This window comes from Vigna unguiculata, chromosome 8 (assembly GCF_004118075.2).
Source record: "Vigna unguiculata cultivar IT97K-499-35 chromosome 8, ASM411807v1, whole genome shotgun sequence".
Lineage (NCBI taxonomy): Eukaryota > Viridiplantae > Streptophyta > Magnoliopsida > Fabales > Fabaceae > Vigna > Vigna unguiculata.
The window spans coordinates 36,503,142-36,518,383 of NC_040286.1; the positions used below are offsets into that span (position 1 = coordinate 36,503,142).

At 30.7% G+C, this 15,242-nt stretch overlaps 3 protein-coding genes across 4 annotated transcripts; 2 read left to right on the plus strand and 1 right to left on the minus strand.

Moving 5' to 3' along the window:
* Positions 1-1,695: 1,695 nt before the first annotated feature.
* LOC114193466 (NHP2-like protein 1) lies at positions 1,696-3,766 on the plus strand. Its single transcript, XM_028083282.1, has 5 exons — positions 1,696-1,830; positions 1,938-2,058; positions 2,146-2,249; positions 3,020-3,151; positions 3,453-3,766. The coding sequence occupies exons 1-5, from the start codon at positions 1,828-1,830 to the stop codon at positions 3,477-3,479; spliced, it is 387 nt and encodes a 128-aa protein (XP_027939083.1). The 5' UTR covers positions 1,696-1,827; the 3' UTR covers positions 3,480-3,766.
* Positions 3,767-5,492: 1,726 nt separating this feature from the next.
* Positions 5,493-12,463, plus strand: LOC114194585 (rab3 GTPase-activating protein catalytic subunit-like). 2 transcript variants are annotated; one of them, XM_028084917.1, is made up of 14 exons: positions 5,493-5,856; positions 6,102-6,169; positions 6,775-6,975; positions 7,388-7,485; positions 7,753-7,946; positions 8,060-8,238; positions 8,935-9,279; positions 9,364-9,428; positions 9,861-9,909; positions 10,017-10,173; positions 10,849-10,933; positions 11,025-11,094; positions 11,430-11,570; positions 11,959-12,276. In XM_028084917.1, the coding sequence occupies exons 1-14, from the start codon at positions 5,760-5,762 to the stop codon at positions 12,274-12,276; spliced, it is 2,067 nt and encodes a 688-aa protein (XP_027940718.1). In that variant the 5' UTR covers positions 5,493-5,759. The 2 variants fall into 2 exon arrangements, with proteins under 2 accessions (XP_027940718.1, XP_027940716.1); XM_028084915.1 differs by having other exon boundaries at positions 5,494-5,856; positions 6,099-6,169; positions 11,959-12,463.
* A 223-nt stretch (positions 12,464-12,686) lies between these two features.
* Positions 12,687-13,467, minus strand: LOC114194587 (zinc finger protein 526). Its single transcript, XM_028084918.1, has 2 exons — positions 13,162-13,467; positions 12,687-13,046 (listed from the first exon to the last, which is right to left on the minus strand). The coding sequence occupies exons 1-2, from the start codon at positions 13,392-13,394 to the stop codon at positions 12,905-12,907; spliced, it is 375 nt and encodes a 124-aa protein (XP_027940719.1). The 5' UTR covers positions 13,395-13,467; the 3' UTR covers positions 12,687-12,904.
* Between the last annotated feature and the right edge of the window lie 1,775 nt (positions 13,468-15,242).

A 15,242-nucleotide genomic window follows, 5' to 3' on the forward strand; every position in this document is an offset into this window, starting at 1 on the left:
TTCTGAAATATACAACTCTTTTTTTCAGGTTAAATTTTGGTTATTAAACGCCAAATTTTAAATTATAATTGAAATGAAATTAGTTAAAAAAATAAATGAAAATTAGTATTGAGGGGAAACAAATTTTGAATTGAATTTTTTATTCTATAAATAACAACAAATAATAAATAAGATATATAACACTTATAATCGAAATAATTCTATCAGACATTTTGAACAAAAACTCAGTCAAATTAACAATGTAAACGGTCCTATATGATGACAATTTTATGTAAAGTCGTAAGGGTATATATACAAATAAAAATATTTTAAACGGAAAATTATAATGATTATTTTAAATATTATTTAATATACGAAAAACAAGATAATTTATAAATATGATATTTCCAGTAACATCCTTTAAATCCACTCTACTTTAATTGACATTTTTTCTATAATTATTGTGAAAAAGAAAAAAAAATGTCCATAATAAATTTTCATCGATTTATTTGTGAAAATGTATTTATAGTTAAAACGAAAAATGAATAAGACTTTAAATCGGATCAAAAATAAAAAAAATATATAATTTCATTTTAGAAAAAACCTTTGTAAGACCCAATTAGCATTTTGTTGTAGATCTTTTGTTTCAATATTTATTTATAGATCAAAGATGAGTTACACAAATGAACATTTTATCTAACAAAATGAATTGGCAGTAATAAAAACAATGTTTTCCAAATTCGAACTTCTTTTAGAAATATTAATGAAAATATATTCATATTTATATGTATTTTCTTTTTTACTAGCGTATACACGGATATTGCTGTGGTATATATATACACGTATTTTTTAAATATACGTGATATTATATTAGTAAGTGATGATAATTTAATTTTATTAAATTAATATATAAAATAAAATTATATTTATTAAAAATAAAATAAAATATATTAAGAAAAGATGAGAAAATAACGGTTGATAAAATAAAAAAAATAGAAAATCAGAGATAAACGATTTTATAAAAAAGTTTATAAAAATAACAGTTAATTTTTAAAAATTTAATAAATAATAATATTTTAAAAGGTAAAATTGATATTTTGAAATGTAGATACAGAGAATCCTCCTTATATATTTTTTTATATATTGTTACAGAGTAAAATAACAAAAAAATACTTTTATTAATAAAAATATTATTACACTTAATATAATATATTTGAAAAAACAGTTATAAAATAAATAGTTTTATAATTTATTTTAAATAATTTTTCATTTTAATTAGTCAAATAAGTTTTAAAAATAGTTAAAAAATTTAAATTGTAAATAAAAATATTATTATATTTAAAATATAAGTTCATAGGAGATAATTAAAATAAATAACTTTTATAATTTTATCTTAAATAATTTATGTTTAAATAATTAATTAAATTTAAAAAGTAAAATTTAAATAATGAAATAATAAAATAAAATATATTAATAACAGTACAATAAATAATAAATTATGTACATAAAAATTTGTGATTATAGTATAAAAACAAATTTTCTTTATTAATAGGTCCGTAAGCCGTTTCATATGATAGTTCCGTTTAATTTACTTATTTTTATTTATTTGTTATTATTATTATTATTATTTGGCAAAATATTATTATATTATTAATATTTTGGTATTATCAGAGAGAATAGATTGAAAATGAAAGAGAGTGGATGTAGACCGTAGGATGAATTAAACGGTGAAGATTATATGTGTGTTGTGAGTTCCCCATTACTTAAACCCTATTGATCCAACGTTGTTTCCTTCAGTCTCCCCTCAAAACCCTAGCTAGCCTCCCTGCAATCACCGAACATCCGAAAATGGTTGGTTCTGCCTCACTTTCTTCGCAGAATCTTTCACTTTCTCTTCTGAACGTTCATGTTTCTTGTTTGTTTGTGTTTTCTCTGTTTAATTATTGTCTGTTTTGCAGACCGGAGAGACCGTGAACCCAAAAGCTTACCCTTTGGCGGATGCTCAACTCACCATAACAATACTTGATCTTGTTCAACAAGCTGCCAACTACAAGCAACTCAAAAAGGGTGCTAATGAAGGTTTTTCTCTCTTTTCTTATGTCTTTTTCATTCTTTCCGAAGTTTGAAAAAGTTGTAATTGGTGTTAACGCGTTCCGTTTGTTTCAGCCACCAAAACTCTGAATAGAGGTATTTCTGAGTTCGTTGTCATGGCTGCAGACACCGAGCCTCTTGAAATCCTTCTCCATCTTCCTCTGCTTGCTGAGGACAAGGTAATCTATTTCCCTACAAATGTTTCTTATGCAATCTAATTGATTTTAATTTATCGTAAACGACAGCAGAATGAGGATATGCAAGAAAAATAAAATGATAAAAAAAAAGTTTAAAATGCAGGTCTAAGTGTTAAAATACAATTCAAAAGGGTGGAAAAATTATTTCTCAATTTTCTATCTCCTTTGTATTATTTTGGTTGGCATAAATCTTTAACTGCAGTCTTTCTTGTAACATCAGACTTGTGTATGATTTTTTACTGATTGAGGATTAACTTTGAAGTCCTCGAGCCTATTTCCTCTTTGTGTATTTTCATATGAAATTTTTTCAAGCATGATTAAGTTATTAGTATAGGTTCCTAAAGATTCAAATCAAAATATTGATGTTTCCTGTTTGACTGGTTCTGAAATGGATCTCTGAAAACACTCCCAACAAATATGATCAATGCTTGTTTGGATTATCAGTTGTTTTGTAATAGAGTAATTTGCTGCTTCTGAAGTATGAAACTTTTATATTTTACAATCTAATATTTTTATTTGTGATTTATTAATATGTATGCCCCAGTACAACACGTAAGATTTGTGTAGTAATGCTCTGACCTTGAGTGAACATTTACTCTGATGGAAACTTAGCATGTTCACAATAACCCTTCTCATGGAAACTTATTATCTTAGATTTTTACTATTTTACTGTTTTTGTAATTTACTGTTGGTCCTTATTTCTCAAGGAGGAAAGTAACCTTTACCCTTGGATGTTTGTTTGAATTTTGTAGAATGTTCCCTATGTATTTGTCCCATCGAAACAAGCACTTGGGCGAGCATGTGGTGTCACACGGCCAGTGATTGCATGTTCTGTTACAACTAATGAAGGAAGTCAACTGAAATCCCAAATTCAGCAGCTAAAGGTATTCACTGTGACTTTACTTCAATATTGTTCATATACTTGCTAACTGTATTACCCATTAGTGATGTTAAAATCTGGATCAGTCATTCTATTAGTAAATGTGTTAAGTAACAATTCACTGGTTTGATTGTAATTGTGTGGTTTTAAAACTGGTCATGATAAAATATTTAACTATTATATAATATCACTCAGTAATTACCTAACCAAAAATCACCAGGTCTTATGATAAACTGGACTCTCTGAAAGTTGCTATCGAGTTATAGTGAATAAATAAGGATTCTGAGTATTTTGTGGGTGTGCAGGATGCTATTGAGAAGCTTTTGATCTGAAAATTTGATATTCGGTATGACGGGCTTCTTGAGTTGTGCTGATTGCTCCTTCAGAGGCTTTGACTGGACGAATTGTCGTGTTCAACAGGCAAAGGTGTTTTATGTGTAAACCTACATTTATATTTTATCTATGCTGCGAAAGATTGTTTGGAAGTAATTTTGTACTCGATGTTTTACACTGCTACTGTAAAATGTTTGATGTTATGTATGTGGGGGTTCTCTTATGAAATTTTGACTTGATGAGTTTCTTCTTTTTATGAGAAGTTACTGTTTGTTTTTGTGTTTTAGTAGGTTGTGAGAAGCTTGCTATGGTATCCCAACAAAATGGGACTTTTAATTGTTAAAAATTCCTTCTAGTAACTTCTTAGAATTATTTCTTCAACAAATATTTTTTTTATAATCATAACAAAAGAATAAATGTCTTCTAAAAATTATTTTGGGTGAATAGTCTAATAATTTAATTTACCAAAATAAATCTCGTATTTTAAAATTGTTAGTAGACGCTTTTCAGTTTATTCAATTTAGTTTCTGCTATCTAGTTTTGATGATTGCGTGAAAATTCAGAATGCGATGTATTGTATAGATTTGTAAACATAAACAAACAAAACAAAAATGTAGAATATAATCTGTCTGGGAACAACCAACAAAATTAGTATCCTCCTTATTGGTTGCACCAAATTCTGATGTCAAACGTGCATAGGTTATATACAAATCAAATTGGTGTTCAAATCTTTTTAGTGTGCATCACGATTACCGATTACCTAATTTTGGTTACGTCTTCTACTCTTTCTGTGTAGATCACACTTTGTTTTTGTCTTGAGTCATCGTCTCTTGGAAATTATCTTTTAAACGTGAAATTAAATTTATATTAATTGAAGTTTTAACTATTTTTCATGTATAAACTGGAAGTTAATTGAATTTTTCTTTTAGAAATGTTTCAATCAACAAGTTAAACAATAAACGTTATTCACTTGAAAGTAAATTACAATATCATTTTTTCAGATTTTCAAACTTAATTATATGAATATTCTTTTAGCATGTTTAGATAGATGAACTAAAATAGTTTTTTTTTTTAATTATAAGAGATAAAGATTATTTTTTTTAATTTCAAGATCCAGAAACCAATTTGTCTTAAATTTAACGAATTAAAAATATATTTAAATCATATAGTTAGAGGTTATCTTTTTTTTTTTAATGCGAGAGCGAATTGACATTAAACCTTCATGAAAATGGTTATAAATCTTTACCTGACATTCAACCTTAATAATTCATATGATTTAGATTTATTCCTCTCATTCTTATATATGAATTCTAGATATAAATATAAAAGATTAATTTGCGTGTTAACTAAAGAAGTTAGTTAACATAATTTTATTTTAGTAATTTCATTTAATCTTCCCCTTTTCGGTTTCCTCCTTTGGTTTCATCAATAAAACAAATAATTGCAAATGAATGAATTTTCAATTAAAGGGAGCATGTAACAAGAGGACTAAAATTAATGGAAGATGAACTCTTAATAAACTTCCTCTTTTCAACTATTCCCACATATTTTTTCTCTGGACAATCATTGTTAAATGATTCTATCCGTATAAATATGTTTTGTAATAATAGAAATATATAGAAATATAGCTACGAAATTTTCGATTATACCTCTTAATTGGTTCATCAGCAAGCAATACATATTCAGTCAAAATAAATTAATATACAACGGAATGCACTAAAATAACTACGTCACATTTTTTTTTTAATGTTTTAATAAAATGAAATGTTAAAAGAATGTTTTGGAGATATTATACGAAATATTAGAGATAAAATAAACTATAATGTATATGTAATTTATAAAGTTAAGATAATCTTAAATTTGTACTAGTATTATAAATTTGATCAAACTCCTCCATTACGCTCAATATTTTAAAATTTCAATAAAAGTTTGCGAAAAATATTCAAAATTAAAAGGAAACAAATTAAAAGATAGAAAAACGTTGTTGTCAAATTAAGTGATAGTTACTATCATCTTATTCATGTTGTCTCTCCCAGTTTTGGTTTGGGAATATTTTAGTGCAGAGAAGACCACAGAATTTGTGATCTTCCACTATTGTGAGTACTTTCACAGTCCATGGGAAGAATCATATGAACATCAAGTTGGTGTTCTTTTTGCATCAACCACAACGCATCATCGCTGACTACAAATACTGAAAGCAATGACTTAGAACTAACTCGCAACGGTTCAATTTGGTAGAACGTGTGTGTGGATTAAGTGCGCCTTGTCGCGCGCAGGAGATGGAGGAGCACACCTTCGTGTCCAAAGCGAGGAACGCCTTTCATTCTGCGGCGGCAAAAGCGGAGCGCGTGCTCATGGATTTCAAATCCGATCGAGGTGAGTGAGGTTCTCAGCGCGCCACATTGAAACAAGCCCGAAAAAGAAAAACTCTCTCGCGACCTATATTTCGGTTTCTTTTTTTACTTATCTAGCTTTATATTTAGCTTTAAGCGGATTTGCCTATTTTTTCTTTCCTTCTCTTTTCCCTTCGTTTTTTTAGGGAGATTTAAACAATTAATGATTAAAACAACAATTATCGTGTTCGGAATTAACATTGACTCAATTTGTTGACCGTGAAGAAGATCACGATAGGAACTCGTCGCAGGAAGCGGATTCTCCCAACAGCAACATCGAAAACGAGTCCAAGGAGGTAATGGCCGTGTATCAGTAATTATTATTAATGTTAATTATTATTTGTTAATCTGAACTTGGTGTTGGTCATATAATTTGGGTAAATAGTGTTTCGAAGCGGAAACATTTTCAATCCTACAGAGGTTGGATTGTTTTTTGTTTTTTTTTTTCCTGCACTTTGGGGAGCTACATTTGATTATGAGACGAAACTATAATGGTTTGTTTCGTTAGGTTTTAATTTTAGGTTCGTGAGGGAAGGGAAATTTAGATTAGGGTGATGACGTGGGATGTATTGAAATTCATCATCTGGTGAATCTACTCATTAATGAAATCTGCTTTGTATTTATTTCGTTTACTCAACTCAATGTCCTTCCTCAAAATTAATTATAATCCAGAATAAACGTGAAGGTGACATCTTTATTTTTGTGTACAATTTATTGTCAGTATTTGCGGGAACCTTGCTGAGTGGAAAGTTGTGATACGAAATTTGTTTTGACTTAAAAGATGATTGGAATATGTTTACCTATTTGTCTGCGTTTATGGCTAGGTAATTGTTAGGCAACATTTGTCATGTAGTGAGTGGTTAATTACTTGCACATTGGTCTTTGTGAGGGGATGGTGCAGGTTCGCAGTGATTTGAAGCATATAAAGTGGAGGCCTCCGCATATTGGAATAAAGCAGGATTGGCAAGATAGGATAAAGAACATCGGGAGAGGGAGAAAAGAAGTTGAAGATACTGATAAAGTTGGGGATGCGAACATGGCAGTTCCATTTTATGATGATAATTTATACACCCTGAATGTGAAGAAAGATCAAGATGCTAAGGTAAGAAAATATGAAACATTTTAACTGAAGGATTCATCTTCCAATTTCCAACTGTGTGCGGATGATTGAAGTCTCTGATCCACGAAGATAAATCGGGAGTATCTAAGCAAAATCTGATAATGTATGTTGACCGTGAGCATTTTGTTTACAAAATAGTCTCTGTTTGACCATGTCGTCATCTTGAACAAAAAAGTTCATGTGTAAGTTAGGAATGCACGGTGTTCTTGTAATAAATTGGTAATGTGTGGGAATCTCATGGTGTGCCTCTTTCCAGTAAATTAGTTGAAGATACAATTGGGATTTTATTATTATTATTTGTATTTTCAATCATACAAATGAGTATCACTTTGATTTGCCAATTCATTATAGATATTGTTGCTTTAGTGATGTATGAATAAAATCTTTGATTCAGGCTTCAGAATTATTTCCTTCAGTTGAAAGCCTAACTGCTGCAACTAAAGATCCTATTCCTCCGTCATCTGTACTCAAGCAATTGGCTGTAGCTGTTGAGTAAGTTGTAATTGTTTTAGCAAAATATTTTGCCTTATGTTTCCCCTTTTTCCCGCATCTTTCTGTGAACTACTTTAAGGTTCTCTATTCAACGTTGTTTACTTCTATCTCTCTGGTTGTAAAATTCTCCTTCTCTATTTGGCACATATTTATTGAACGTGTGTTATTGTATAATTCAACAACATAAGAAGCCTGTGCTGTCATTCAAAAAGATTCTGCTCAATAATATATCTAACCTCTTAAATTTGTATTTTACCTCTTGACTAGGGCTGGAAGTAAAGTGAAGTCAGTGAAAGAATTTATAGGTTCATCAGGAGGTTCTTCACTTGCAAATGACAGGGCAGCCTTGAGTCTCTCTGCTGTTAAGGCGTTAGTGCTACGTGAAAAGGAGGATGGACACACTCAGGAGTTTATTAGCAATGAGAAAGTTGTGCAGTTAATCAGTTCTTTGTTTGATCCAGGTATGTGAATTGTAGGTGGCTTGCTGATGATGTTTTTATGCTCCTCGTTTTCTTTAACCCACTATCTGCAATGATCTTTCACTTTCATTGTAATATTTGCAAGATATTCGCAGAGGGAGATTTCCTTACGAGAAAGATCAACTCTAATACAGAGGAAACTGCCATGACGTCTTTGCCAAGAGATATTCATGGTGCTCCTCCTGAAAGTCTTGTTGTTAAGCTAGCTGAAATCCTTGGAAACTACAGGACTGTCCGTAAAATGGCTCTTTTCTGGTGCTGTGTTGTTGCTGAAGTATGTTTATCTTCAAAAGAATTTCTAGTTCTGATATCATACACGTTATTACTTACCAAGAGACCTAGACTTTATTTGCAGTATTGATCTTATATTTTCCATTGTGTATGAACGGTTATCTGAAGTAACCAGTTTACGGGATTATGATCTTTTTAACAGAGTGAATCATCATTACTAGATTAATATCTTCATCTAGATCACACAATTTGGACAGCAAATAATTATGCCATATTAAGAAATGTCATATTTTGTTTCCTACTTGTTTTTTTATTTTTAATTGTTATTTTATAAGTTTGGGAACTTCATTTGGTTTAAGGAGTTGGATAGTGAATTTTTTTTCCCTTGTTTTTATGTTTTCTTTGTACTGGTCTAATAAAGTTTGCATCTAGTTATCCTTCCCTTCCCTTTGCAAAGGTCTAAAATTTGTGGAATAGGCAGTCAGATTATTCATATGCTGTTATTGGTACTTGGGAAGCTTTCAAACCAAAACAACTCAATCTGATGTGTACTATAAAGCTGTTTGCCTTTTTTTTCCTCCTCAGATCAGCATGTCAATAAAAGAAAATATAAATCATATGCAAACGTCTTCTGGTTTAGGATATGTTACTTGAACTTAGTTTAGCACTAGTAATTCTAATTTTCCGTAATTACCAGCTGAAGGAGAATATTATGAACTTATTTATTTTACTGATACAGGTAAGAAAACTTTGGTCTGAGGGGCAACACTTACCAGGAGTCCCCAAGAACGAGATTCCTGATTTGAATTCATGTCTTGTATATCAACATTTTCAATTAATTAATTGCTGCATTTCTCGGAAAAGGTTTCGTGTTGTTGCCACTGAATCTCTAGACTCTATGATGAAGCAAGCTAGCTCAGACACAAAAGAATCATCTGATTATAATGCTGGAGCTCCTGCAAGCCCTGTTCTATATGCTAGATTAAACAGTGGGGAGCTTGTTCTACGACTTGGTGCAGATCGTCTTGCTGGAGATATGACATTGTTGGAAACTGGCGAGCCTGTGTATTCTCCAGTCACCCAGGTATTATAAATATTTATTTTTTCTATATAATTACTACTTAACCACACCCTTATAATTGTGATGTTTGGACTATTTTATGTATAGGAAGGGCCTTTGCTTACTGAGGATCTAATCAGGGAAACAGAGGAGTTTGTGCTGCGGACTGGGAGGTCTGTAGGCTATCTGCTATTCATTTTTTACCACCCATCATCTTAAATCTAAATGCGTTTTCTGTTTCCTTGTATATGTGTAAAGTGTATTGATCCCAATTCACTGTTTTGTATCATGAAATTTTTTATTAAATAAGAAATTTCTTGTTGCTTCTTGGGCTCTTTATTGCTTGTTAGATGCGTTCCTGTATACCTTTGTGAATTGTTTGACACGATCTAAACCTATGAGTATGAGATATTGACTCACATCTAGACTGTGTCCTGGACCAGTGTCTCTAAGGATAGAGTCTGAACCTATGACCTTAATAATTTATAGAATTTGCATTGATGGACTAGTTGATCAACTTAACATTCACAGAATGCTTTTTTATAATACATTGATGATCATATAACTGTTTCTAATTTGATTACTAAGTTACCTTTTATGGTCAGTGTTGGAGCTGGGTGCTCTCAATTGCTCTCAGATATGCAAGCTTTCAAGGTAAGGGAGCCCTTGAAGGGAATTTTTCTTACTGGTATTCTGAATGTTTCTTACTATATTGAATGTACCTAATGTTTGAGTTAGTTCTGTTTGTTATCACATTTTAGGCTGCAAATCCTGGATGTATTTTAGAGGATTTTGTAAGATGGCACTCTCCTCCTGATTGGACAGACAATGAGGCAAGTGCAGAGGATAGTGATGTTTTTGATAGTGCAGAGTCATTGTCTGCCAAAGGTCAGCTAAGTCGGCGAATGCAAAAAGAAGGTACACGTTCAGTCTTTTCCCTCATGGATTGTTACTTAAATTCTGCTGCAACTATTTGGTGGTCTATTTCTGTGTCAGTGGAGCATCAACATCTGATAAAATTCTGGATTTACTTTGCATGAAACAAAATATTTTATGCACTGTATCTTATCACTAACTGTGAGTAAACTTTTACCATATGATTTGGGGAGTTGCAAGGAAGACATGCATATGATAGAATCTCACTATACGTGATGAAAATTTTTCATTGCAGGTTGATGTGAAAACTTCTGTGGCTAACTGGTTAATTTTGGTTCTACAATGTCTAACTGCATAGTTTGAATAACTTTGAATGTTGAATTAAGGATTTCATTGTCAGTCAATTCAATTGATATAAGCATAGATAATCAGGTTTCATATTCCTTATTGCCTTGGACAAACCACGGAATTGAAAGTGTTGACACCCTATACCTAAATCTCTATAGCATTTCAGAAAGATATATATAAAATAAACTGGATATTGTATCATATCTATCGTACAGCATTATGCAGACAAATGAATCTTTAGTATTGTCTTACTTTTATTGCAAGTTATAATCCACAACATCTGCAAGAAACATGGGAACTGTTGAGCACTTATTTTCTTCTGATTCATACTGTTAGACTTCTCTGAACTTCATTACATGTCAATGATAGGTAATTTGTGGCGTGAATTGTGGGAAACATCAAAACCAGTACCAGCTGTTAAGCAGGCACCCCTGTTTGATGAGGATTTGGCAGTGTAAGTTGTTGATGAGGATTTTTTGCATTAAAAATTTGTATATTTCAACCCTAAAGCCATATCTTGAATCCTATGTTCCATTCATGTATAGGGAGGGCATCCTCAATGCTTTTGAGGACATCGATCTTTCTGATCTTTTTCTACAGCTGTTTGTTTCTTTGGTAAGTTCTATATTTCTTTTTTTTTTTCACATGGCTATTAAAGTTTTATGAGGACTACAAATTTGCTCTATGCCACCAATTTTTGTAAAGAAATACAATTGTTCTGAGCTTTTAATTATTTCATAAATTTGAAATCACGAAGTATCACGTTGCAAAATATTGCTCGATTGATGAATTTCCTAATAATCCTGTAGTTTTATAAAGGTTCTTGATAGAAATTCACCGCGTTCTTTCTTCTCTTAACAAGTTGTCTCAATTTGATTGATATCTATTGATTCTTATATACAATTTCTATACCCTTCTAATAATCATACCCTTTTGTTTTGATTATGTAGCTTGGTTTAGGATTTGCAATTGCTGAACCTATGCTGTCTAGTAATGGTGACTTCTCGAAGTTATTCTATGACTGCAAGGAGTACATAATTGCCGCTTGTCAAAGCACCAGATTAAATGAGAAAGTTGATGATCTTTTCCAGGTGAGTTTAGAACAAGTGACTTAATATATCATCTCTCGGAATCCATGTGAAGCTTCAGATCTCTCTATATTGATTAATACCTGAAAGAAATCCATAGTCGATGTGTCAATGTAATCCACTAGAGAAAGTTCTTACCTTATTCTCGTATTTGAACAGTCGTCCACTAAATAAATAAATGTATTGAATATTGAAGAAAAAGCAACATTTCAAGACTATCACAATCCATGAGACTTGTTACTTTTATGAATACTACCTGTAAGCTCATGTGGAAGAAAAAAATTATTCAACCGGACATGTAATTGATAACAAAACTGTTGGTAGTTGATTTTATCAAAAACTACTTGCTAACACATTTAATAGGGAACTAAATGGTTACGTTCCTGCGTAGGCATATGAAACAGTGGAGAGAATGTTATTAAATCCTGAAGAAGCACTAAAGATGATTAAGCAGACAGACGAATCAACTATGGTTAGTGATGAACCAAAGAGCCCGTTGAAGAAGCTTAAACTTATCTTTGCCGGCAAAGATAAACTGAGGAAGTCTCTCTCAAAGGATCAGTTAAATGAGGAAGAAAAGCCTGGTCGGCAATCATTCTCAAGTTTCTTTGATAGCAAGGCATCTTTGTTTTCAAAGAAGCATCCAAAGTCTGGATCCCCATCTCCTTCTGAGAAATCTCCTCTCGATATTGGTTGGTCGGTTGTATAGACAAATTTCCTCTTCACTGTTTATTGAGGATACCCGAAATCTTTTGGGTTCCCCCTCCCCTGCAGATAACTGTAAATTTTCTTTATTCTTTTTCCAAATACATGGCTGTTTATTCTTCATTCTTTTTAATTAAGGGAATTGAAGATAAGTCTTTTTGGCTTCAGTAAATATAATTTTATTTAGTGTACTGTTGGAATCACCTTTGAGATACTCCTCAGGCTTCACACTTCTTTGTAAGAAATCGTAATGCCTGACTGGTTGCGAAGTTTAGTATTTCTCTGATAGAAATTGATCTATTAATACAAATAGTTCGAATCTACGTTTAAGAAATTGTCTCTGTAAATAAATATTGTAAAAGTAGCAAAGAAAAAGAGTGTGAATGAAAGAAAAAGTTTAATGTGATAGAGAGATAAAAAGGGAGAAAATTGCCATAAAAGATTGTTCATGAATAATAATACAACTTTTACATTAATGGTGTTATACGCTTTTCAGTCTAATTTTCAGTACTAAGAAAAAACATAATCATTGAGGGTAAACTTCTTAAGCGCTAAGTACTTGCTCTTTGAACTACACATTGAAGATATAGACGAAGAAGTGTCTTCTTTCGTGCTAAGGACTATACCCCTCTTTATTCATCTTCTTCTTCGTCATCTTCTTCATCTTCATCGTCATCATCCTTCTCTTCGTTTGACTCATCCTTTGGAAAAGAGTTGGCAAGGAAACCTGGGACGACAAAATTCGTGACGACGTACATTGATAGAAGCACGCCACTGCAATGTACAGAGAATTTTTGTTTTAAATTATAGACTTTAAATAACTATCAAACTCCATTTTGTGAGTTTTACTATGTGCAGTGAAGGAAAAAAATAAAATATTGGACCGCACCCTATCGGAAGCAACGATGATAGGTCGCCGGATTCTGCTGGAGGAACCACCATTAAATGTGGGAGTGCCTTGGTACTTAATGGAGTTGATGAAGGTAAGTGCAGAAAACATGGAGGTTGGTGGGTAGAAAGGTAAAATAGTTTGGAGGTGTGGCTTATATGATGATGTTGCTGGTGTTTGAGTTTTGCATGCAAGGGAAGAAGCAGTGAAGATTGGAACTGGAGGCACCTCATGGAGAAGCTTACTCTTGTTTCACTCTGTTCCCTCTCTCTGGTGCTTCCGATTGTGATAACGTTTTCAACTGATGGTCCCTTTATGTTTCTGTCTGATACTTAGTTAATTTTTTATTTATGAAACAATAACAAGTCAAGATTATACAATGATTCCAAGTCACCTAATACCTTTTATTCTTTAATACAGGTATATTTAATTGAAGAAAAATGTTTGATGACCAAAAATATTTAATGCAATGATTCAAAATAATATTTCTTTGTCCTCGGGGTATTTCGTATATTTCTAAAGACTCACATAAGATTAAGATAGAGTAATATTTTTAAAATTATTAGTAAACGAGGAGCTAAAATATTTTTTGATCATATTGATTCAATATTTATTTGTTCTGTTTTTTTTTTCTTAAATCAAAATTCTCTAAGATGGTCCATTTCCCATTTCTGTTTTCTTTATTTGTTTTTCTGAATCCAAAAGGAATTCACAAACATTAAGCAGAAACACCAATAAAACTAGTGTATTATAAGCTTTTCAGAATAATCAATAAACCCATAAAAACATTGGTTTTTATCTATTTTTTTTTAAAACTCACAATAATTAAATCTATGTTTAATATTGTCTATAACTATCAACAACAACAACAACAAAAAATTGTTTTGAAAACTGTTAAGTAAGCGTGTGTACACAATCTACTACTTTTTTTTACCGTTTTTAATATTAATCATATTACTCTTTAAATTTTTGTAACTATTTATTTCTAATTGTAATTATTTTTTGAAAAATTAATCTAATAACTTAATAAAATATTTTACTTTAATAATTTAATAATTATTAGAAGGATTTATTTGTATTTATTATTAATAGGTAAAAGATGGGTTAAATATGTTTTTTGTCCCTTAAGTTTCAGTGAATTTTGGAATTAGTCCCTCATCAAAACTTTATACCAATTTAGTCATTCATCTTTCAAAATGCGTGAATTTAGTCATTTTAACCAAATTTTGTTAAGTTTATCTGACGTTTCAAGCACATTTCATGATAGTATTTAAGTTAACATTGAAGAAAAAATGTGTCAAACAGTGTAAATAATTTAAATACTATCATGAAATGTGCTTGAAACGTCAGATAAACTTAACAAAATTTGGTTAAAAGGACTAAATTCATGCATTTTGAAAGATGAAGGACTAAATTGGTCAAATTTTTTTATGAGGGACTAGTTTCAAAATTCACTGAAACGTAAGAGATCAAAAATATATTTAACCCGTAAAAGATGGACACACGTAGTCTGTTTTTACAACATGTTTCTCCGATTTTTGGTGTTATGAAATCTCATTTTAATAAATTAAAAAGTAAAAATATATTAACTTATATTTTTTAAATATATTATTATTATTATTATTATATTTGATAGATTTAATATATAATTTGAATACATAAAAATAAAAAAATTAAAGAAAAAGAATAAACATAAATGTGTGGAGTTATTTTTATTAAATCAGTAGTTTATATTCATGATTTTTTATAATCTTAAAATGTAACTAATCATAAAATGAAATACGTATAAGGTAGGCATATTTACGTTATATATTATTATTTATTATATTACAAAACTTATTATTTATAGGTACATATCTTATGTAATAAATACATATTTACGAAATTTATTGATTTATTTAGAATAAAATAACTCTCACATAAACTATATGCATGACAACAAGGTTTAGATTATAAGCTTGAAGCAACTCATCATTATAAAACCCTTAGTACATATAGTTTCAGATCATATAAATTTTTCTATTTTTTATAAAAGCCAAACATGAAAAAACTAGTTTAGACAGTGAATTCATTTATTTTAT